The 24,037-nt window shown below is 29.8% G+C and overlaps 2 protein-coding genes across 2 annotated transcripts; both read left to right on the forward strand.

Moving 5' to 3' along the window:
- The first annotated feature begins 2,612 nt into the window (after positions 1-2,612).
- Positions 2,613-5,280, forward strand: LOC114168833 (Expp1 protein). The gene is made up of 3 exons (XM_028053796.2): positions 2,613-3,052; positions 4,639-4,746; positions 4,837-5,280. Exons 1-3 carry the CDS (start codon positions 2,753-2,755, stop codon positions 5,146-5,148), a joined length of 720 nt encoding a protein of 239 aa, XP_027909597.2. The 5' UTR covers positions 2,613-2,752; the 3' UTR covers positions 5,149-5,280.
- Positions 5,281-16,733: 11,453 nt separating this feature from the next.
- Positions 16,734-20,274, forward strand: LOC114169722 (P-loop containing nucleoside triphosphate hydrolases superfamily protein). The gene is made up of 6 exons (XM_028054990.2): positions 16,734-17,055; positions 17,145-17,312; positions 17,499-17,592; positions 18,411-18,467; positions 18,817-18,896; positions 19,009-20,274. Exons 1-6 carry the CDS (start codon positions 16,841-16,843, stop codon positions 20,141-20,143), a joined length of 1,749 nt encoding a protein of 582 aa, XP_027910791.1. The 5' UTR covers positions 16,734-16,840; the 3' UTR covers positions 20,144-20,274.
- Positions 20,275-24,037: the final 3,763 nt, after the last annotated feature.

Below are 24,037 nucleotides of genomic sequence, written 5' to 3' on the forward strand. Positions count from 1 at the left end.
ATCATATGTATTCTAAACTCTTTTAGGTGTTGTTTACTTCAAGAAAATAATAATAATAATTTGTATCATTATCTAAATAGTTCCATTAATTAGAAAACTATTTATAAAATAAATAAAAATAATTTACAATAAAATTATAAAAAAATATTTATATTTAATTTTGTAATTATAAAAACATATAATAAAAAAATATTCATGTAATGCATGTATTTTCATTACAATCAAATAAATTAAGTAGATGTATGTATGTTTGCTAGAGTATTTTCTTACTGTGTTGTAAACCAAACGTTGATAAAAGTGTTTTTTTTTATGATGTGTAGATTAGTTTTGTAATAATATTTAAATTATTTTAGTAGGATGTTGCCTTAGTTTTCAAAATATTTTTTTCATATTAAGTTATTTTATTATTTGATTTTTTGAAAAAAAAAATAGAAACCTGAAAGTTACAACTATTATGATTATGTTTTCAGAATTATGTCTGCAGTTCCAAATTTTTAATGATTGATAGAATGTTATACTTGTTTATTTTTTATTTAATTATTTATTTTTAATATAACGAGTTTTATTTAAAAAATGTTAACAGTTTCAAACTATCAAGAGGTTTTTATACAAATATTATTTGAATTTTGATGTGTATACAAATTTGACTGGTAATATTTGTGTTAGATATAAGTGGTTGAGTATAATAGGTAATGTCCTAATACAGATACAAAATGGAAAACACTCTTTCAAGTTCCCCTCAAATACGAAAGAGTATTCTTATTCACAAAACAAAACAAAAAATTGCTAAAGATTATAAGAATTTTAGCGTTTTCATCTTGATTATTATTGTTAATTTTTTTATTAAAGAGAAACTTTTTTACAGAGAGTTAACAAGAGAAAATCATTTGGAATTATTGTAAGACAAGTTGGAGTTATTATCTTTTCTTCAACTTCACACTTGGTTGTTTAGAAACACTTTAAATACTTTTTATTTAACATAAAAACACATTTATTTTTTAAGAAACTATTCAATAAACGTCATCACTTGTTAGACTTTAATCACATAATAATTTTTCTTTTAAACAAAGAAAAGTAAGGATTATGCATAGTTGAAAGTTTTTCTGAGCAATCTTTATAACACATGAAATGAGTTGTTGGTGTAAAATAGCTATAGACACAATATTTGATATATTTATGTCATGACACTTCTAAAGCATGTTCCTTTTGAGATAATGAATAAACAAACATTTTCCACACACATGTAATAAGTATTAAAATACCTAATAAACATTATAAATGTTCAGAGTAATGTATTATCGTAATTTATCCAAAGTTTTCATTCATTAGATATAGTTGTATAAACACGAATGACTTTATACTTATCGAATGGGCGAAATATTTAAATAATTCAATCGTTCATAGAGACATTTTATTTTTTAGTTTAAATACTTACACAAATCAAACTCGAAATCTTATGTAACAAAAACAAATTTAAATTTAACCTATTAATATTTGATTCAATAATTGATTATGGTTTAATTTACCCTTGTTCAATCTTAAACTATTTTACCTGTAATTCGTCATCATGTAATTATAGTTTACGTGATGTTCAAAGATATCTCCTCCTGCATTGATGTGTTGACCGAGGCGTTTCCCTCCTCGCTTCTCTAATACAATAATATTTATGTTATCATTTTCTATTATTTCCATTTGATTACACCAACCATATTTTTTTCTTACTTTTATTTGTCAAAATGAAGCTCCAAAAATTTATTATGCATTTCTTTTTACCTTCCTGCTAAATTAAACCTTTTATAACAAAAATAAATCCATTAAATTAAATAATCAGATTTCAAAAAATATCATATGTAAAATATAGTCTTTCAAAACAATAATATTTCACTTCATCAAACATTTAAAATAATTGATATATTTGGAATCATGAAATTTAAGTTAGCTTTTTACAACATAAATTTAGAATCTATCGTTAGTCATTCAACCTCAATTGTTAAAATAATTAATTTCAAAAAATAAAATGATATTTAATTGAATGTTCGATCAAATATAATAATTAGTAGCATAAAAAATTAGAAAGATAATTTCAAGTTAAATAGTTTATAAATTTTTATATGAAATTTGAATTTTTCTCATCTTAAATGTTGATATAAATTCAAATGCTAGTCTGAAAACTAAAAAAAATTTAACGCAATTAATTTAATAAGCATTGTATTATTTTTAATATTTAAGATCATTGTATCAAATTTTGTATAAAAGGAAATTTCAATTCAACACAAAAGTTTAAGGAAAACATATATATTTAACTCAACAACTTTTAAATTACAAAGATTAAAACCATCGGTTTTAGTTTGAAAGACAAAATTAATTTTATTTTAAGAAAATAAATACAAATTAGCTATGTCTTTCGTGTGTTGATTTTAATTATCTTTTTAACACATTCTTTGCTACAATATTAAGAAAATATACTAACTTAAAAAAGTTTACAATAAAAAATTGAAGCAAGTTAAAAAAGAGTCAGAAAAAAAAAAAAGAAAACTTCGTTATTTGTTACCAAATTTGCCACCCTCACAGAACTCTAATCACCTTTTTCTTCTTATAGCTCTCCAAAGTTTGTAACTTTACACTGTAGGATAAAAACCAGCCACACCCCATTAGTAGCCGGTAGATTCAAAGTTGAGGGGAAAGAAAAAAACAAACGCTTGTCACTCCTACCACACCATCGTCATCATCATCGTCAAATCCAAACACGACAATGGCAGCGAAAGGAGCATTGTGGTTGATGCTGCTGCCACTGGTAGTAGCTGTTGTTATTGCCACCAACACCAACAGCGTGTACCAGCCTTGTGCTGATGCCAAGATTCAGAGATCTGATGGCTTCACTTTTGGCATCGCCTTCAGTTCCAGGGAGTCTTTCTTCTTCAATCAGTCCCTTCAGCTCTCTCCCTGTGACCACCGTCTTTCTCTCTCCTCCTCCAACTCTCAGCTTGCTCTCTTTCGTCCCAAGGTTGATGAGATCTCTCTCCTCACCATCAACACCTCTAGTTTTTTCCCTGTGAGTAACTGGTTCGATCTTTTTTATCTGGGTCTGGCTGATTGAAATTTGAAACTGATGATATCCATTTGTTTATCTTGGTTGTGGACTTTTGGGACTATAATCTTACTGGGACATGGATGTATGATTCTGTTGTGTTGAAAAGTTTGGAACTTTGAGGTGATATGTTGACTGTATTCGTAGAAATTTATCGTTTTGTACCATAAATATATAAGAGAGTAAGAGAAGACAATGTTTAGGATAAAATAGTCGACATGGTGATATTGTTGTACGAATCAGTGATGTATATTAGATGAAGATTATATTTGGAGAAATTTTATTGGTGTAAGTACAAAATTAGTTAGTTGGTGTGATAGAGATAGAGGTAAAAGATAATGTTAAAGAAAATGGTGGATGATACCATTGTGCAAACAAGGGATCCCTTATATTTATGTGTTGTAATTTTCATTGTAGAATATGGGATGGGGATACTGGGATTGTTGCTTCTGTTCATTGGTTGGTCGAGTGGGGCACTTTTGTATTTGATATTGACATGGTGATTTCGTGTCATGGCGAGGGTTCAACAATCAATGGATATTCTTTGGAAAATAAGAATTTGGTCTGGGAAAATGTTAGAAGTAGAAATAAGTTTTGATATATTTTTATAGCTGTCATACGACTTTCTCGTTTGACATGACCAATGAACCTAATTTTATGTTCTAGTTATGGCAAGAAGAAATTGAGCTGTACAAGGAGGTTATTGAGGTTGTTGAATGTCATAAATTCAGCTTTAAAGTGTTTTAAATGAGATATAAGAGGCTATTTATTATCGTAGCACATGGAGGAGAAATTGCTATGTATTTCAGAGACTTGTGCTCCAATATAGAAACATCAGATATGGCACAATATACCATGTTGCTAAGAGATCAAGTAGAGCTTTGGCAAAAATGGTAAATCAAAGCCAGGGAATAGAGATTCAACCCCCATTGCAGTAATACCTATCATATAATGCACGTCCTGTCCTGAATCCTGCTTAAAGGAGTTAGGTACAATGAGCAAACCTGACCTATGTTCTTTGCATTTAGCTCAATAATGTTATTTTCTTTTTGTTTTTGCAGTGTGCTAAATAAATATTTTCTCTTTCTAGTATTTGCCTCTATAGGATTGGAATAGTCCTCATTCACCAGTTTCAACCATAATGTATTTTTGTTGTGTAGACATATTGCTATGTATTAGTCAATAGGTTTATGCCTAACTTAATCTCCCAGAACTGGTTTGTAGTAAGATTGCATCTGTCTATATATTATAATTTGACTTTATTTGTAATCACTATGAAATCTCCAACACACTCTAAGAATAAACATCTTGAATGTTGCATTAGATATTTGTGGGTGGCTTAAGAAGAGCACAATATTGGGTGACAGAATAGCCTTAATGAACTTGATTAAGATAGACTTTTTTTTTTTCTTAATTACTGTGAAGATATTGACAATATTTTTTATCATAATAATCTGCCTTTTACAAACTATTTCCCCTTATTCTTGTGTGCTCCAACTTAAAGTTAAGCCACTGTTGACCACTGTATTTATCTTCATCTGAATGAGTAGGATAATTATGGTGGATACATGATGGCATTTGCTGGGAGAAAGTATGCTGCAAGGTCTCCACTTGCATTTGTTGCAAACAGCACATATACAGTGACAAGTTTCACACTGGTAAGAGATGTAGATCATGAACATGATGAGTTGAGTTTTGGTTAGTTATTGAAAAATCTAAGGTGTGATTGGACTTTCCATTGGATTTAGGTGCTGGAGTTTCAGAAGGGTAGGCTGCAGAACTTGTACTGGAAGAGAGATGGTTGCTCTTCATGCAAGGGAAAATCCAACTTTGTATGCCTCAACAAACAAGATTGTGGTATCAGAACATCATCTTGTAAAGGCAGAGGAGGTGCAGTAGATTGCAGTCTGGGAATTCAGCTAGCATTTTCTGGTACAGACAAGCATCTATCAGTGCTTAATTCATGGTATGAAGTGGAAAACCTGCGCCAGTACTCTCTCTACGGCTTGTACTCAAATCTGAGGGACTCTCTCACCAGCCAGTATAACAAATTCTTTTAACAACATGAACAAAATTTCTTCCTATGGATTATTTTGATGGTTTGGGATGGTATTGTAACTTTTCTGTGATTATATTGTTCTTTGCCTTCTTATTTGTTACAGAATATTTATTGCATACCAGTTTTTGGCTTATATCAGCATTACATGAAGAGTATTTGTACATTCTTGAAGGCTGCATGTACCTTTACTTGTTAATTTTGAGTCTAGTTTCTCTGAATTTTTTGTACTGTTTTTTGTTGTACTTTCAAAATACACTACTGGATATTTATGTAAAAAGATTTTAAATATATTTAAAAATAATAAAATCATTATATTAGTGTATTTTAAAGACAAGATAACATATGACAGTAAAAAATCTAAATTCGTTCATTTCATTACTTTGATGAAAGAGATTACTATCAAATCTGGAATTGTGTATTGAAAATGTGGCTTGAGAAGAGGATATAGCAGATAAGAATAGAATAGGATATATATGAGAATGGCTTGATAATAAAAAGAAAAGGTTCCGTGTCAAAAGATACAATGTATCACCTAATTAACTAATCACTAGCGATTCATGCAACTGTTCATTAACACAAAAATAATAGTAAATTCTACACTTTATTAAAGAACATTTTCAGCTTTTTAATAAATTTGCATCAAAGGTATGAACATCTTTAACTCTATACCACAAAATCAGCTTGTAAGGTAAGATTTGTACTTCACTTATATATTATGAAATTGTTTTATCTATGGTCGATGTGGACTTCCAACAAACTTTGCATCTTACTAATTGTTGTTTACTAAAATTTTTGACCCGTGCAAGGCACGGATTATTCTTTAATGAATGGATTTTGTTTTTTTAGTAAATGAAAAAAATTAAGAAGTTAAAAGTAGATATTAATAATAATGATAAATATGATTTAAAATGGGAAATATCAATTTTATTATGTTTATAAATGAATGCAACAACAGTTCTGAAACATCTAGATCATGACAATACTAATTGTAATAATTATTGTTTTGTTCAATATAAAGTTTTAATTTTCTAAACATTTATAGATATACTTGTTATGAACATTTATACAAAACTTCTTATTGATTTCATTGTTCAGAAGACCATTACAATCTGCAATATAAAATCGATATAACATTATTAAATTTAAAATTGGATTAAAAAAACAAAAAAATGCAATACTATAATTGACAAATAACCAGAATAGTATAAGATTAATTTGTATACCTCTTATCAAAGATTTTTAAATATTTATTTGTAAACCACATTTGTAGTTGTAGTGGTTAGTTACATTTTCATCTTCATCTATAATTAGTATTTTCAATCCAATCTTTTTTTCTATTTCACTCTAGAAACGATTACATATAATTGTCCATGAGTGAATATGGCACGAGAAAGATAAAGTCAAACTTTAGAGAGAGTTTGCTCTTGTCTTTTGTTATATGTGTTCTAAGTCACACAACTACCTTTCACCTAATTAAATTAAACATTAATATAATTAAAATTCATTTCTCAATAAAAAAATAATATCATTAAAATCCAGATGCAATACTTCACAAAAAAATTTAATTAAAAATTAATACAATTATAATTTCCCAATTTTGCAATCACAATTTTGTATAGAACCAAAACATAATAAAATTTAGTATTTCTTAATTATAAAGTTATTATTTATTACTTTTTGAATTCATTAATTATAACATTACTATTTATTATTTCTTGTGTAAAGAAATTTTTATTAATGTTATTCGTGAAAATAGATGAGAAATTTCTTTTTTGATTTATTTTCCCTCTTTTATTTTATTTTAATTCTTTTCATATTTTCATATTTTATTACATTAATTATTTTCATACACGATATATTAATGCTATTCATGGAAATAAAGAATTCAACCTTTCAATGCAAGTATTTTATTGAAATAAAGATTTATTAAATATTTATATACATGTATTTTATTTTATATAAAAAATAGTAAAATTTATGAAATATTTATTATTTTAAATAATAATTAATTAAAATAATGAATAATAAAAAAATATGATAAGTTTATTTATAATAATATAAATTGTTTTTATATATTGTGATTTGAATATAGAAATATGTTAAGTTTAGAACAAATGATAAAGTACATGTGTCAAACAATATTTGAAATATGAATAAACAATTGTAATAATTAAATGACCTTAATTATTATTATTTTTTGTTTTTTAATAGAGTATATTATTATATGATAATATATTTACATATTTTTTGTAAATTTGTTAATATAAAGATGTATAATACCAATTAAATTGATACATGATTATTGGTAATCTATTTTCATTTTGAAGTACAACAAAATATAAGAGCAAAAATGTAACAATGATAGTTCTGTTATAACTATCTTTCATTTTATTGTATGGTTTAAGTTTAAGTAGACACAATCTTTCAAGTTCTTGGCTATGTGTATATCGCTTCTTTCCAACATTTCTTTTATTATGTAAGAATAATACACCAAATTTTATTTTATATATCGTAAGTCTCTTAGTTAAAACACACTACATATAGTCAGAGAGGTAGGATGGATTAGGATGCGCATACATCATTCATATTTGTAACAAAAAATCATATACCTTAATTGACATAAACTAAACTAATTCTATGTTATCACTGTAATCATTATTACAAAAAAATAAAAGTCCTTTTTGACAGTCGTGAAAAGATGAATCACATATCATCTTCAAGTTTCTTATGAATTTGAGAAATAACTGAAGTAAAAAACATTATTGATTATTATCATTCTCATAATCACCTATATTCAGCTTGTAATCAGAAATGCTCATTTTATGATAGTGAGATTAATGTTTATGAACTCAATGTCGAATTAAAATTGAGTGTCTTCATCAACTTCCTAAAACTTTCCTTCTTTTTTCTCATTTTCTCATGATGATCTTGACCCAAAGCGTATTCTCATCTATTACAAAAAAATAAAAGTCCTTTTTGACAGTCGTGAAAAGATGAATCACATATCATCTTCAAGTTTCTTATGAATTTGAGAAATAACTGAAGTAAAAAACATTATTGATTATTATCATTCTCATAATCACCTATATTCAGCTTGTAATCAGAAATGCTCATTTTATGATAGTGAGATTAATGTTTATGAACTCAATGTCGAATTAAAATTGAGTGTCTTCATCAACTTCCTAAAACTTCCCTTCTTTTTTCTCATTTTCTCATGATGATCTTGACCCAAAGCGTATTCTCATCTATTATTGCCATAGTGACCTCTTCATGCAGAAAGTAATAACGCTAACATTGGCAATTAAGTTATTCATTTTTCTAAGGAACTATCTTAGTCATATCATGTACCCACCAATTCTCCATATCTTCCACATATTCAATTTCATCTATTTTTGTCCTAGTTGTTTCCTCTTAAGTTGCTTCCATCTGGTGAAGTTGTTAGTTGAGACTCCACTTTGCCTTGCAGCTTCTACAAATCAGCGGTGAAATTAATCAACCATAACTATAAAGAACTAAACTTGTACATATAAACAACAATAAAGATGAAGAAGAACTTGTCTCCTAATAGATGAAGAAAAAGAACAACTTCCATGAATAAACTATATCATTCCAAAGCTTACCTTCAAGCATACCTTTCTACTGATAATTGTTACATTAATTTCGTTGTGCTCTCGATGCACCAACCTCTTGAACTAAAGGTATCTCAAGTACCTGCTCGTATACATGCTCAATTATGATCAAGCCCTTTCTTTTTTTTTCTTTATCAGGAACAAAAACATTAGGACGATCTAAGAAATAAATAAAACATACCAAGATATAACACTTGAGTAACCGACTACAATATTAAAATAATTTAAAATTTTAGTTATGAAATTGTCATTTTCAATCACTAGGCATACATAGAGAGATGATACTACTCACATAAAACATACTTTCAAAATATGCCAATGTGAGAATTAATTAATATTAATGTTATATGTTCTACCAAATTAATTAAATAAGAATTAAATAATTAATCAAACTTCGTTTCCATATTATAATAGTTTTTTGTGATTTTGAATTTCAAATACAAATTTTAATACCATATATTTCGAATTTAAAATTTTGTAATATGTATGTTAAGTGTATGGAAACAAAAAAAAGCAAATCATCATCTTTGAGAACATGTATCTTAAGTTATTTTTATTTTTGTCAATATAATTGATTTATGGAGATGAAAAGTAAGTATGAAAAAATGAGAAGTTTTGAAAGGTGTATAAATCTTCTTCAGAAAGTTAAATAAAATTAAGTAAAAGAGTCATTCATAGATTTAACTAGATTTAACCTATTAAACTTTAATAAATATTTATCATATTGTGATCTTGATTTTAATTTTTTAATTTTTTGAAAATTTTGGATTTAACCTATATGATCTGCATTTATTATAAAAATAAACTGTAGTTTATGATTTGTATTTAGTTTACTATTATAATTGTCAAATAGTAAATTTTATGTTATGAAATTAATTTTACTATTTAAAATCAATGCATGGAAAGATGCACACTCATTTAATGTAGAATAAATTTATTGATAAATGTGTGCAATCAAGTTCTTTACTTTTATTATTTGTTTATTGACAAATTCATAAAATCTAAAGTATATGTATTTATTATATATTATATATAATAAGTATATATTTATTTATTTTGTTATCTATTTTTTGTTATTTCTCTTTCTATCTTTGTTCTTTGTTATAAGTTAATTGTTGTCTACTATTCACTATTTATTCATTTATTTGTAATATTTACATTTTATAATGGTTAAACTTAGAACTCAAAACAATATTGTTAGCTTTGCAATTGTATATAATATTATGTATTACATATTAGATTAGATATCATTAGAGATTTGGTAATTCAAAATGACTTTTACTTTATGGAAAGGTGAGAAGATTTTTGAGACCAGTATAAAACTTTTTCAAGAAGAAAGGTAGATTTTTAAAAACATTTTTCATTTAAAATTATAATACAATAAATTTAAATATAACATTGCATTGAAACACACAAAAAGTCGTTTGTTTCTTCATAATTAATGTTAATTAATGACAAAAACGCGTTGGAAGAGAGAAAAGTTTATCTTAGAAGTAATGTTGGAAGAAACTGAAAAGTTATTTTTATTCTTCTCAACCTCTTTTAGTTGTTGGAGGATGAAAAGTAAGTTTTGAAAAGTATAAAAAACTTCTTTAGTAAGCTAGGTAAAACAAAAAATAAAAGTCTTAATTTTTATTTTGCTAAATAAATGTATTTAAACTAAGTAATATAAAATAGTTAATAATGATTAAAATTAGAAATCAAAACAATATTATTTTAAAATATAAAATAGAAAACATGAAACATTGTAAATATAAAGGTCTTTTAAATAAGGTTTAAATACCTTTTTGGTTCTCATTTTCGTAGTGTTTGTTGCGGATGGTCTTCATCTTGACAGAATGTTTAAAATGGTCCTCATTTTTACCGAATGTTTAAATTGATCCTCATTTTTGTAATTCGTGTTTTATTTGGTTCTTTTCTGTAACGTCGTTTAAATCATTAACGTAGCATTGTACAGGTGGCACGATTTGTATGTACAGTACACATAACACACATTAATACAAACTGTGCGTGCCACTTGTACAATGCTCTGTTAATGATTTAAACAACGTTACAAAAAAGGACCAAATAAAACACGAATTGTGAAAATGCAGACCATTTTAAACATTCGGTAAAAATGAGTACCCTTTTAAAACATTCGGTAAAAATGAGGATCATTTTAAACATTCGGTAAAAATGAGGATCATTTTAAACATCCTGTCAAAATGAAGACCATCTGCAACAAACACTACGAAAATGAGGACCAAAAAGGTATTTAAGCCTTTAAATGAAAATAAAAAACTTGTGATGAAATAGAAAAAATTAATCAAACGGATATATAACTATGATATCCTTGTTGATTTTGTCTTTATCACTTTCAAAAATAAGTGATTATGGCTCCTCAAGTTCAAACTTTGTAAATGTTATTGACCAATAAACATTATTGAAAAATATGAATATATTATAATAATGTTTCTCCAATCTTTATTTCTTTTTAAGTATTTATTTTGTTATAAATATTTCTCATCCAAACTTTATTTTTATTAATTATTTATTTTGCTTTTATTCATTTGTAATATTTAATTAAGTTAATTAAATTTAAATATTTATTTCTTGGCATTACTTTAATTATAATGGATACAGATAAGCGTTGATAAATGTATTCATAATTTACTACTTTTAAGAAATTATATAACATAGAAAAGTGATAGAAAACTTCAATTTTAACTAATATTTAACCATAACAATATATTGGTAATGAAGAAGAATAGTAATAGAATATTTTTAACAGAAGACGGAAAATATTGTTACTTATAGATGGGTAATGAAGTGGGAGAAGATTGTTACTGATAGACCCAAAGATACAATTCAACATTCGTAACTTATATGAAAGACAAAACTATAAATGTGTTGATCATGACTATTCTAACGGTAAATATAAATAATGGCATTAGAGTTATTAAAAATACAAAAACTTCAGTAGAACTATGAATCCAACAATACAAAAATCCATAAATAAAAAATCAAAAGTGAAAATCATTAAAAAAAAACATGAATGTGTTTGACACTTTGTCAAGAAAAAACAAAAAAAGAGTTCATTCATCTAAAAAGAAAATTTTCATTTTTAAAGTGCAAAAAAGACAGAAAACTACTTGAATGTGGTAGAATAAGAAAACATATGAGAGAAGAAGAAAAAATTGTAAGTTTGTTGTCTTGTTGAAACAATTAATTCATTTCAAAGAAAAAATGCATTGATAAAAAAGAAGAAGAAAGAAGACATACAACATTACATATAGGTGGTAAAAGCAAAAACGATTCACAAAAAATTCAGATATGGGAGAAAAAGAAAAAAAATTCTCGAGAAAAAGAAAAGCTTGTACCTTTATTGTGTTTTTCAAACATGTCATCAATTTGACAGAAAGAAATCATTCATCAGAGAAAAAAAAACATAAAAAGTATTTAGATCCAGGAGAAGGAGAAAAGATTCGCGAGAAGAACAAAAGCTTATACCTTTATTGCGTTCTTGAAACAGTTCATCCATCTCCTAGAAAACATGCATTCATTAGAGAAAAAAAAACACAAAAAATATTCACATATGGGAGAAGAAGAAAAGATACGCAAGAAGAACAAAAACTTCTACCTTTATTGTGTTCCTCAACCCGTTAACATTCAGTCATCGGAGAAAAAGAACATAAAAAAGTATTCAGATCTGGAGAAGAAGAAAACATTCGCAAGAATAACAAAAAGCTTCGACCTTTATTGTGTTATTGGAATAGTTCATCCATTTGCTACAAAACATTCATTCACTAGAGCAAAAAAAACATAAAAAAATATTCAGATCTATTGACTGAAGAACAAAAATTTCAACCTTTATTGTGTTCTTGACACATTTCATCTATCTGCCAAAAAGCATTCATTCATTAGAGACAAAGAAACATAAAAAAGTATTCAGATCTTGGAGAAGAAGCAAAGATTTGCGAGAAGAACAACTATGGTAGAAGAATGAAAAATATCAGAAAAGTTTTTACCTTTTTGATGTTCTTGATGATGCTCATGAATCTGAGAGCAAAAGATCAATACAAAGAAAAGTATATATGAGAGCAAAACATCCATCGAACAGATAAATACAATAAAGAAAAGAAGTTAAATGGTAAAAGAACGCAAAATAGCAAAAAAGTTTTTACCTTTTTGATGTTCTTGACGGTGCTCATGAATCTGAAAGTAAAACATCAATACAAATAAAAGTAGACCTGAGAGCAAAACATCCATCGAAAAGATAAATATGACAAAGAAAAGAAGTTAAATATGGTAAAAGAATGCAAAATAGCAGAATTTTTTTATACCTTTTTTATGTTCTTGATGGTGCTCATGATTCTAAGAGCAAAACATCACTCTAAACTAGAAATAAAAGAAATACAAAGTAGATCTGAGAGAAAAACATGCATTAAACATATTAATATAACAAAAAAGATTAGTTAAATATGGTGGTAGAATAACAAAAAATCGCATAAAAGTTTTTACCTGTTTGGTGTTTTTGACATTGCTCATGATTCTGAGAGCAAAACATCAATCCAACAAAAAATAAAACAAAAAACAGTAGATATGAGAGCAAAATCGATATCCAACAGAAACTTTAATCCGTTGAATGTGTTCATTAGTAAAGATCGAAACTTTCATCTGAGAAAGAAATCATGAAAAAAAATTACTTACTCATGTAGAAGAAGGAAAACTTTGAGAAAAGATAACCTTGTAGAGGATAAAGTAAACGTTGAGTGAAGTAGAGGTTGTGTCGAGAGAAATAATGTGAGTGATGCGTGAGAGAGAGGAAGAAAATGAAAAAATACTGAGTCTGTGAGAGGAAGGGAGTGAGAGGAAGTGGGAGTCTGTGAGAGGAAGGGAGTGATGCAAAAATGAGCGTTTGAGGGTTCATTTTAAGTTTCAAAATTTGATTTTTTATTTAATTTTAGTTAGTTAAAAAATCTGTTTGTTTGACATGTTAGCTTCTTTACTTTTTCTGGACAAAAGTTTGAAATTCAAGTTTTACATATATATTATTTTATTAAAAACTTGTATTTTGTACTATCTTCATTTGTATTATTAATAGATTTATGATTTTAACTCTATTAGAAAATGAACTGTAACTTTATCTTACATGATTCAATATCTTTAGTTCCATTTGTTTTCTTTAGTAACTTAGCAACATGATGAGTGACGAGAATTCGTCTATTGACCTGTTTAGTTTGTCTTTGAAGAGAACATCAAACACATGGAATAATATTAGTAACAATTTTATAAACCTATTTGAATTATTTTGGAATAATATTAGTAACAATTTTATAAACCTGTTTGAATTATTTTGTACTTTAAGAACTATTTGTAGTATTTTATGATAGTTTTTGTTAATTAATATCGTACTTAAATTGAAATTTTAATGTGTATACATGTTATATTTTGATATACATTTAGTTATCTATAAATAACTTATCGATTTGATGAGGATTATATCTATTCATGTATAACTTCATCAATAATAATGTTGGATTTATACATCTTTTCATATAGGTTATCGTTCTTGGGAGATTATATATATATATATATATATATATATATATATATATATATATATATATATATATATATATATTATAGTCTTATACATATAAGGTATTATGGGTTTTTATTCTTATATAGTGCTCAACTTTCTCATTTTTACTCAATGTGAGACCTAAACTCATATTTGGATTAACTTTCTCATTTTTAGTTAATGTCAGATTTAGACTCACATTTGGATTCCCAACAATTTTCCTCTCGAGGACACATAAGGGATTGACACAACTCTTAACCCAAAACCTTAAGACAATGAGTTTATAGGTTTTTATCCTTATATAGTGTTCAACTTTCTCATTTTTAGTCAATGTGTAACTTAGACTCACACTTGGAATCCCAACATAAAGAGATTGAGGTTCTATATATGACATTGGTCTTACACATATAAGGCATTTGACATGACTTCTACCCTAAAATCTTAAGTCAATGGTGTTATGAGTCTTTACTCTTATATAATGTTTAACTTTGTCAATTCTATCTAATGTGAGACTTTTACTCTCACACTTGGATTATTTCCAACAACTTCCCCTCAAGGGTGAGCCATTTTTTTTTCTCATATGATATATTTCTCGTTCGTGAGATGTATGGTGACCCTTTTTTGTTATGGTTATATGATCAGTCACTTTGGTGACCCATTTTTTTATGATTATGTGGTCAATCACTAATTAAATATAACTAATGTCAGTGGTGGGTCGGGTCACGATCGAATCGTGACGCTTGATCTTGTGTTACACTTTAAAGTAAAAAGAGTTGAGTCCTGACTAATGACTGTAGTTTTTGGGTTTAATGATAAGTAATGGATCTTAACAATTGTTTTGTGATGGATGTGAATAGTTCAATTCCTGGTAGACAATTGTTGTTGCAAGTTGCACAATTAATTTAATGGATGAGTATATTATAAACAAACATTTATAATAAAGATTTCAATGTTTTTTAATATTGGCTTAAATACCTTTTTGGTCCTCATTTTTACCGAATGTTTAGAATGATTATCATTTTCACAATTCGTGTTTTATTTGGTCATTTTTTGTAACGCCGTTTAAATCATTAACGAAGCATTGTACATGTGGCACGATTTGTATTAGGGTGTATTACGTATACTGTACAGGTGACTTAATTAGATATTTGGGGATAAATAAGTGAGCTAGGGTTTTGGTAGGGAATGTTTGGGCAGTTGGTGAGTTTTGGCAATCTTGTTCCTCTATTCCCAATTGGTATTGATGCAATCTTCTTCTTCCTGCAATCCCATTATATAGGTATGTTACGGTCCCAATCTTCTTCCTTTACCTCTGGTTGTAATCGTTGGAGGCAACCGTGTTGTATCACTTCGTGCACTATTGGTGGTTCAACGAAAAACGAATTAACCCCGATTTGTAGTTGCAGAGAGATGACTGCTTTGAGGATGACAAGAACTCCAAAGAATATTGGTAGAAAATTTTGGATACAATCTATTTTTATTTTTGTGTTAATAATAAATTGGTTTTAATTTTTGGTTTATTGATTTACGGTGGTTCCAATAATGTGGGCTGCAACTTTTTCAAATGGTGGTGTTGATGAAAATGATGTCATCATCATAACACAAATGAGGCAGATTAATGAGTTGGAGAAGTCATTGAAGGTTGTTGAGAAGATGCTGCAATTAGTAATAGGGTTCACTTGAGTTGTTATTGTATTATTCGTACTGTTATTGTGTGTAATTAAACCCTAGCTCACTTATTTATCCCCAAATATCTAATTAAGCCTCCTGTACAGTACACGTAACACACCCTAATACAAACCACCATGCCACATGTACAATGCTCTGTTAATGATTTAAACGGCGTTACAGAAAAGGACCAAATAAAACACGAATTGCAAAAATGAGGACCATTCTAAACATTCGGTATAAATGATGACCATTTTAAACATTATGTCAAACACTACGAAAATAAAGACCAAAAAGGTATCTAAGCCTTTAATATTTAACTAAATCTAACTTTCTATAAAGAGAGTATTTTTATCACGTCGTGATTATCTAATTATTACATTTGTATTATGCTACAGGTCGTTTATGGAAATTTTATTTTTGTCCTATTTTTTTTTCTTGATATGAATAATTTTATTTTTTTCTAATTTTTTACATTTTTGCTTTCTCATTTTCTACTCCGAAATAAAAAAATTAATTGTTGGTAAGTTATTTAGATTAATTTTCTTTAATCTATCGAAATACTTTGTAGGGACAAAACATGCAGATGCTATTAATATACTTTTAGTCTGAAAAACTTTGTTAATTGTTATAGATTAGTATTAATTGCATATCGGGTCGGTTTAGCGGGCCAAATAACTCGGACGGAGCCGGGTCACGGTACCTCTTCGTTGCAACATATCCGAACCCTAAATCCGAATCCAGCCATGGTAGGTAGCATTAGCGGACGCAGAAAGCGAAAAGCAGAGCAAAGAAACTGAAAAAGGAAGGAGAAGAAGCACTGCGTGGAAGCCATGGGAAAGAAGAACGAGAATCAGAAAACGGGGCTAGGTCGAGCCCTGGTGAAGCAGCACAATCAGATGATTCAACAGAGCAAGGACAAGTCTCGCTTCTACAAAAAGAAGGTTCTCGAATCCTTCACCGAAGTCTCCGACATCGACGCCGTCATCGAACAATCCCTCGAGTCTCTCCCCGAACACGCCGTCGCCTCCACCACAATCATAAGCCTGTGATTCTTCTCTCCCTTCCTTCGGCACTCACGTGCCACGCTCTTATTTCCGTGAATGTTCTGTGACTTTAATCCTTCTGTGAGAGTAGGGACCCTGCCGAAATGACGCCTGAAGAAACGAGGAAGCAGGAGGAGGCGCTACACGCCAGCAGCCTCCGAGTCCCGCGCCGGCCGCCGTGGACTCCCGACATGTCCCCCCAGGAGCTTCACGACAGCGAAACGCAAGCTTTTTTGGTTTGGCGTCGCAGTTTAGCGAGGTTAGTTCTAGTCGGTTTAGGCTTGTCCGGATTATAGGCTATGAATAGGATTTCTAGAACTAAGTTATGGAAACTAGGGTTATTGCATGTTCAGGGATTACGAATGTAATTTTCATCTTTCAAATTTTGCTGCCGTTATTAAAGGATTTGTAGGCGATTTTAGTTTGTTTTTTGACGGTCTTTCAGGCTCGAGGAGAATAAGAAGCTTGTCCTTACACCGTTTGAGAAAAATCTTGACATCTGGAGACAGCTCTGGCGTGTTGTTGAACGTAGTGATCTGGTGAGTTCATATCCTCTTTGAAGTTTTATGGGTTGATGAAGGATTTTAGTTTGATTATGTTATGCTGGAATGAGTGATAATGACCTAGTTACTTGGATTGTACACAATGAAGATAAGCATATATCTCCTTTTTATGAATATGATTGCAAAACAACTGCATCTGCTTATCCATGCAACACTTTTTGTTGTTGAAGTAAATAAGTCTACTCTGTCATGTTCTTGTTTTCTATGTTGGTGAGTTCACTCTCATTTCCCTAATGTCACTTCATTTACTGGAAAAAACAGTATATTGGAGTGATAACAAATAATGGAGCTCTGCTCTGCTTAAGATGATTGTTAGGAGCATGTTAATAGACACAGAAGGAGTTCCACAACCCTTTGTGATCTTTTGTTATTGTTTCCTTTTTAACTGTACTGGTTTCATTGATTTCATTTCTAGCTGGTCTTATCTTTAATTTGGCCTGTTATTGAAACAAAAAATAAGGGAAAACGGGTAAACAAGTGGGAGCTGCATCATTAGCTGCAAATTGAGAAGTGTTTGAAACGATCACATTTTTCAACTTTCTAATACTGTGAAAAAAAGAAAGAAAAGCTCTAGTAGGAAACCTGGGACAGTGGATATTAGTCTACTTTTTATTCCTCCTTAGATGTACATTCATTTTTTTCTTCCTATCAATATATATATATATATATATTATATCAGTAATGAATTTGTATGTGTATTGAAGTATCAACTGTGTTATTCTTTCTATATATTTCCTTTTCTTTGAAGTGCATGAAATGTTAAAGTTGACAATCCTCTAATTCTTTTTTGTCAGCTTGTTATGGTTGTCGATTCACGAGATCCTCTGTTTTATCGTTGTCCAGACCTTGAGGTGAGATATTTTTTTCTTTCTTCATAACTAAATACTGACTTGACAACTCTAGAGGTGGCTAGGATTGTAGCAAATAGTGGACGATTTTGGACTGGGTATTCTTGTGTAATGAGTTTAGAACAGTCAAAGCGTCCTTTCAGATTCACTACTTCTATTCTCTAAAAAATATTAGCTTAAATTTAATCTCCATAAAAATTTTTGGTAAGCAGTAATGAGATAGATTTGATCAGACATTGTACGTTTGTATAGCCCGCTCTGAACCCTTATCTTTATTTGTTTTTATTTTAAAAAAGAATCCCTATCGCATGAGCCAAGCATGATTTGTTTTGCACTGATTTCTTTGAGACAGGCTTATGCACGGGAGGTTGATGAACATAAACGCACATTGCTTCTGGTTAATAAGGCAGATCTTTTACCTGCTTCTGTCAGGTTTGAATGTTTTATTCCAATACGAGGTTTATGCATAATCAAATCATTGGCCTTGGTTTTGTTTCTTGCCTCATTATTTGTCCTGTATTTCTTTTCTTCTCTTATTTTGCAGAGAGAAATGGGCAGCATATTTTCGTGCTCATGATATTCTCTTCATCTTCTGGTCTGCTAAAGCTGCTACGGCAGCCCTGGAGGGCAAAAACCTTGGTTCATCATGGGATGATGATAACATGGGGAGAACTAATAGCCCAGACACAAAGATATACGGAAGGGACGAGCTATTGGCCCGCCTGCAATCAGAGGCAGAAGAGATAGTGAACAGGAGGAGGAATTCAGGCACCTCTGATGCAGGGCCATCTAACATTAAATCACCTGCTGAAAATACTGCTGGCAGCTCATCATCTAGTCATGTAGTTGTGGGATTTGTTGGATATCCTAATGTGGGGAAAAGTTCAACTATCAATGCTCTGGTTGGTGAAAAGCGGACTGGTGTTACCTCCACCCCTGGGAAAACAAAGCACTTTCAGACATTAATTATCTCTGATAAGCTGACCCTCTGTGATTGTCCCGGATTAGTTTTTCCATCTTTCTCTAGCTCAAGATATGAGATGATTGCTTGTGGGGTGTTGCCCATTGATAGGATGACTGAACACCGGGAATCTATCCAAGTTGTGGCCGATAGAGTCCCAAGACATCTCATCGAACAGATTTACAGGATAACGCTTCCTAAACCTAAGCCATACGAGTCCCAATCCCGTCCCCCTCTAGCATCTGAACTTTTAAGAGCATACTGTGGTTCCCGTGGGTATGTTGCTTCTAGTGGACTCCCTGATGAAACTAGGGGCACCCGTCAGATACTGAAAGATTACATTGATGGGAAGCTGCCTCACTATGAACTGCCTCCAGGTACATCAGAAGAGGAACATGCTTTGGAAGATCCCACCAGACACGACTCAGTTGACTTGCATGCATCAGATTCGTCTGATGTTGAAGATTCTTCAGATGTCGAGAGTGGTCTTGCACCAAATCTTGAGCATGTCTTGGATGACCTCAGTTCATTCGACATGGCTAATGGACTTGCTCCAAAAAGTACGACTCTTAAGAAGCCCAAGGCATCTCATAAACATCATAAAAAGCCGCAGAGGAAAAAAGATCGTGCCTGGAGAGCAGGAAACGATGATGCTGATGGGACGCCGGTTGTAAGATTCTTTCAGAAACCAGCTAACACAGGTTCTCTGAAGGATTGATGAGGCCATATGATCTTGTTCTTGTACAACAGCTTATGTGTTAAAACTCATATTTACATTGTTAATACGAGGTTAAAGATAACGTTTGTTTTGGATATTACGGAAATATGATGTTGAGCAATTTTACGTAAGCTCGTCCCATAGGAAAAAGATGTTTGGGTAAATATTATTGTTCTTGTTAATGGGTTGAGAATGATGCCATAGGACTGGAAAATCAGGTTCCATTGTACTAGTATTAGTGATAGTTGAGCGCACACGTGTGTTTTCTACGCATCTTTGTGCCGATAATTGAGACGATTTTGAAGGTTGCCCGATGTTTAGGACAATAAAACATTACACAGATTTTTATTTCTATCTATGGGATTGGTTTCATTTGAGCTACTTTTTTAGGCCACTATGAGCCTTTATTTGCTTCTCAAGTTTCATTGTGCATGAGGATGGAAGAGAGGAAAATGTTTCAAATATATCTGGGTTGCTTCTATTTATAAATGAGGATAACGTAGACATCACTCTTCATTCTCACACTTTGAAAAGACAGACTTAATATATCATGCATCGAAATGAAAGGAAAATAAGTCTAAGCTCTAAATCCGGAGAAGAGAGAATGCATTTTTATTTAAATTAACGTTTTGAAGACCATCAGAATTAATTTTCTTAGCTAATTAAACTTTGTCTTCTTGTGCAAGGCATTGCTTACAAATAAAACTCCTCCCTATATTCTGCTTCACTACTGTACAATCAAGGAGAGAAGTAGGATAATATCTTATTCTTCTTCCTTAAGGAAAGGTAGATTTTCAATCCCTAAATTGGTTGTCTGAAGTTCCTCTAGTTTGAATTTAATGTAGCCCATCTTACCACTCTAAATTTCATTCTATTAATTCAAGTTCTTCATTTCAATAGAAAAGAAAAACTAACGTTTTGAGCTTTTTACTATTCTTTAGTGTGATCAAAGACTTTTTAAAGAAAGAAGAAATATCTCTCATAATTTAAATTCAAAATAATAGTTTTCTAAATTTTGTAGCCATTATCATGTTTTTTTCTTTTTTTGGGCGAATACAATTTTATGAAGACATTCAGTGGCTTTTGAACAGGAAAAGTTACATAAGTGTTACTAACATATATTTTATTTAATATTAAAAAAGACAGTTAAAATATGATCCACTTTAAGTATAAAGTCACCTAATTTTTCCTGCTTTACAAAGTCACCGAATCCGTTTCCCAATTTTACAATTTTGTGTCCACTATGAAGTATGAAAACTTAACTAAAGTTCTATGCAAAAAATGTTAAAGTAAAATATTTTTCTCGATTTCTTGTAATCTTTTAAGCGAATTTAATGTTTTAATAAAATACGTTTATTTTTAAATTTCAATATTTTTTCAGTGTAAAATATTTACATTGTTGATTAATTAAGAATACAAAATTATACTATAAAAAAATAGTAACACGCTATATTTTAATTACATATCAATATATAAATATATAAATATTGAAATGAAATAAAACGAATAACAAAGAGAATAATAGATAATAGAGAAGAAACAATAAAGAATAGAGAATGAGAGAATATGAAGCAACTCATCCTGTGTATTATTATTGATAGGAAGAGTCTTATTTATAGATACAATATGTAATCCATAAAGGAAACAAATCAACTTAGTTAATACAAATATTTATCATAAAGAGTAATGAATCATATGAGTCAATGTATCACATCAATGGACAATCATTAATTCATAATACTCCCCCCTTGAGTGTCCATTGATAAAGAATGTGCCTCGTTAAAACCTTACTAGGAAAAACCCTTTGGGATAAAAAAACCTAATGAAGGAAAAAGAGTACAACATTCTGTATTCTTTAATACAATATTGTTCATCACATATTCTAATTCTCTCCCTCATGTAAATTTACATCATTAAGGTGACAGAGTCCGAATTTGTGAGTCATTTGCTCAAAAGTTTTTCTTGGCAAAAACTTTACAAATAGACTTGTCATATTTTCAGATGAACGAATTTTTGGATATCTATATCATCCTTTCAATTGAACAATACACTATTGTCTTCATATATGGTTGTTGATTCCATCTTTCTCGAGGATAGTCACAAGTTTCTTGCACATGTTGAATTATAAACCTTAACCAAACATATTCACAACTTTCCTCGTAATTTTGTATGATTAGACGATGTTGCTACTATGGTTTGTTTCATATACCTTCATGAAACCATTGTGCTACCTCATGTGTACAAACATCTTGTTTGTGATCAACCATTGTGACATTGTAAGAATATGTAAAATAACATGCATATTCATAACCCATTGGTCTGAATCTGAATCATTTGGATGGAATAAGCTCATATTCGTAGTACCCTTAAAGTAACAAAGTATATGTTTTACTCCAAACCATTTTCTTCTTATAGTTGAAGAACTATATCTTGCTTAACAAATTTATAGCAAATGCAATATTAGATCGAGTATAATTCGCAAGATACATTAGTGTTTCTATGACACTAAGATATGGTGCTTCTAGACCAAGAAGATCTTCATCATTTTCTTGAGGTCTAAGAAGAGTCTTTATCAACATCTAACGACCTCACAACTATTGGAGTGCATAATGGACATGACTTGTCCATTTAGAACATTTTAAGCACCTTAATTATATAAGCATCTTGACGTATAAAAACACCTTTATTTAAATACTCAATTTCTAATTTCAAATAAGACTTTGCCCTTCAAAGATCATTCATCTCAAATTATTTCTTTGAGTAATCAATTGCCTTTGTGAGCTCATTAGGAATTCCAACGATGTTTATGTCATCTACATAAACAATAATTATGGCAAATTCATTATTTGGATCTTTTCATATAAATACAAGAACAAATAGGATCATTTTTATATCCTTCTTTTAATAAGTACTCAAGAAGACGGTTATGCCACACACATCTTGATTTCTTTAATCAATAAAAAAACATGTTCAATTTTATTGAATAACCCTCTTTAGAGTTTGTCTTGTTGGACAAATAAAATCCTTCAGGGATTTTCAAATAAATATGATTCTCAAAAAAACCGTACGAATAGGTTGTAACATCATCCATTAGATGTAAATGCAAACCTTGTTGTGCAACTAGGATAATCGAATATTGCAATGTTGTTGCATCCAATACTAGTGAACATGTTTTTTCACTAATCAATACAAGGTTTTGTGAACAACCTTTAGCAACCAATTATGCTTTGTATCTAACAATTTCATCATTTTTAATTTGATTTTTGCGCAAAAATCCATATGTACCCAACAGGTTTCATAACTTTAAGTGTGCGAACTATATGTTCAAAAACCTTTCGTTTAGCAAACAAATATAATTATGCTTCTTTGCATATTTTCATTTTTGGCCAATCTTTTCTTTGCCGACAATCTTCAATGATCATTGCTTATTGATCCTCATTGTCATTCATAGCATTCATCGCTATGTTATAAGTAAAAGTTTCGTCAATGTTAACTTCATTTTGGTTCCATATTATATGATTGATGATATAATTTATTGAGATCTCATCATTTTCAACCATTTCAGATACCTGAGGTTCTTATGGAACCGAACCATTAATTATGTCAAATGAATCTTTTGGGATTTTAACCTTTTCGATTAGGTCATTTTGCATTTTAGCTCCCTTTCTCATTCAAGAGTTTTTATATTTGGAACCAATAGGTCTATCACGCTTCAAACGTGTCCACATGAGTTTTTCAACCCTTTTTTTTTCGCATCATAATAACTGATCATGTCAAACAAGGCAATCATTTTGATTTGTAAACTTCTGGTTTACTATGACATACATTTTAATTGTACTAATAAACTTGTAGTACAAACTATAAGAGAATGTTGATAATTTCTCCAACACACTT

The sequence above is a fragment of the Vigna unguiculata genome, chromosome 11 (genome assembly GCF_037176805.1).
Source record: "Vigna unguiculata cultivar grain cowpea cultivar isolate G323 ecotype 2 chromosome 11, ASM3717680v1, whole genome shotgun sequence".
Taxonomy (NCBI): Eukaryota; Viridiplantae; Streptophyta; class Magnoliopsida; order Fabales; family Fabaceae; genus Vigna; species Vigna unguiculata.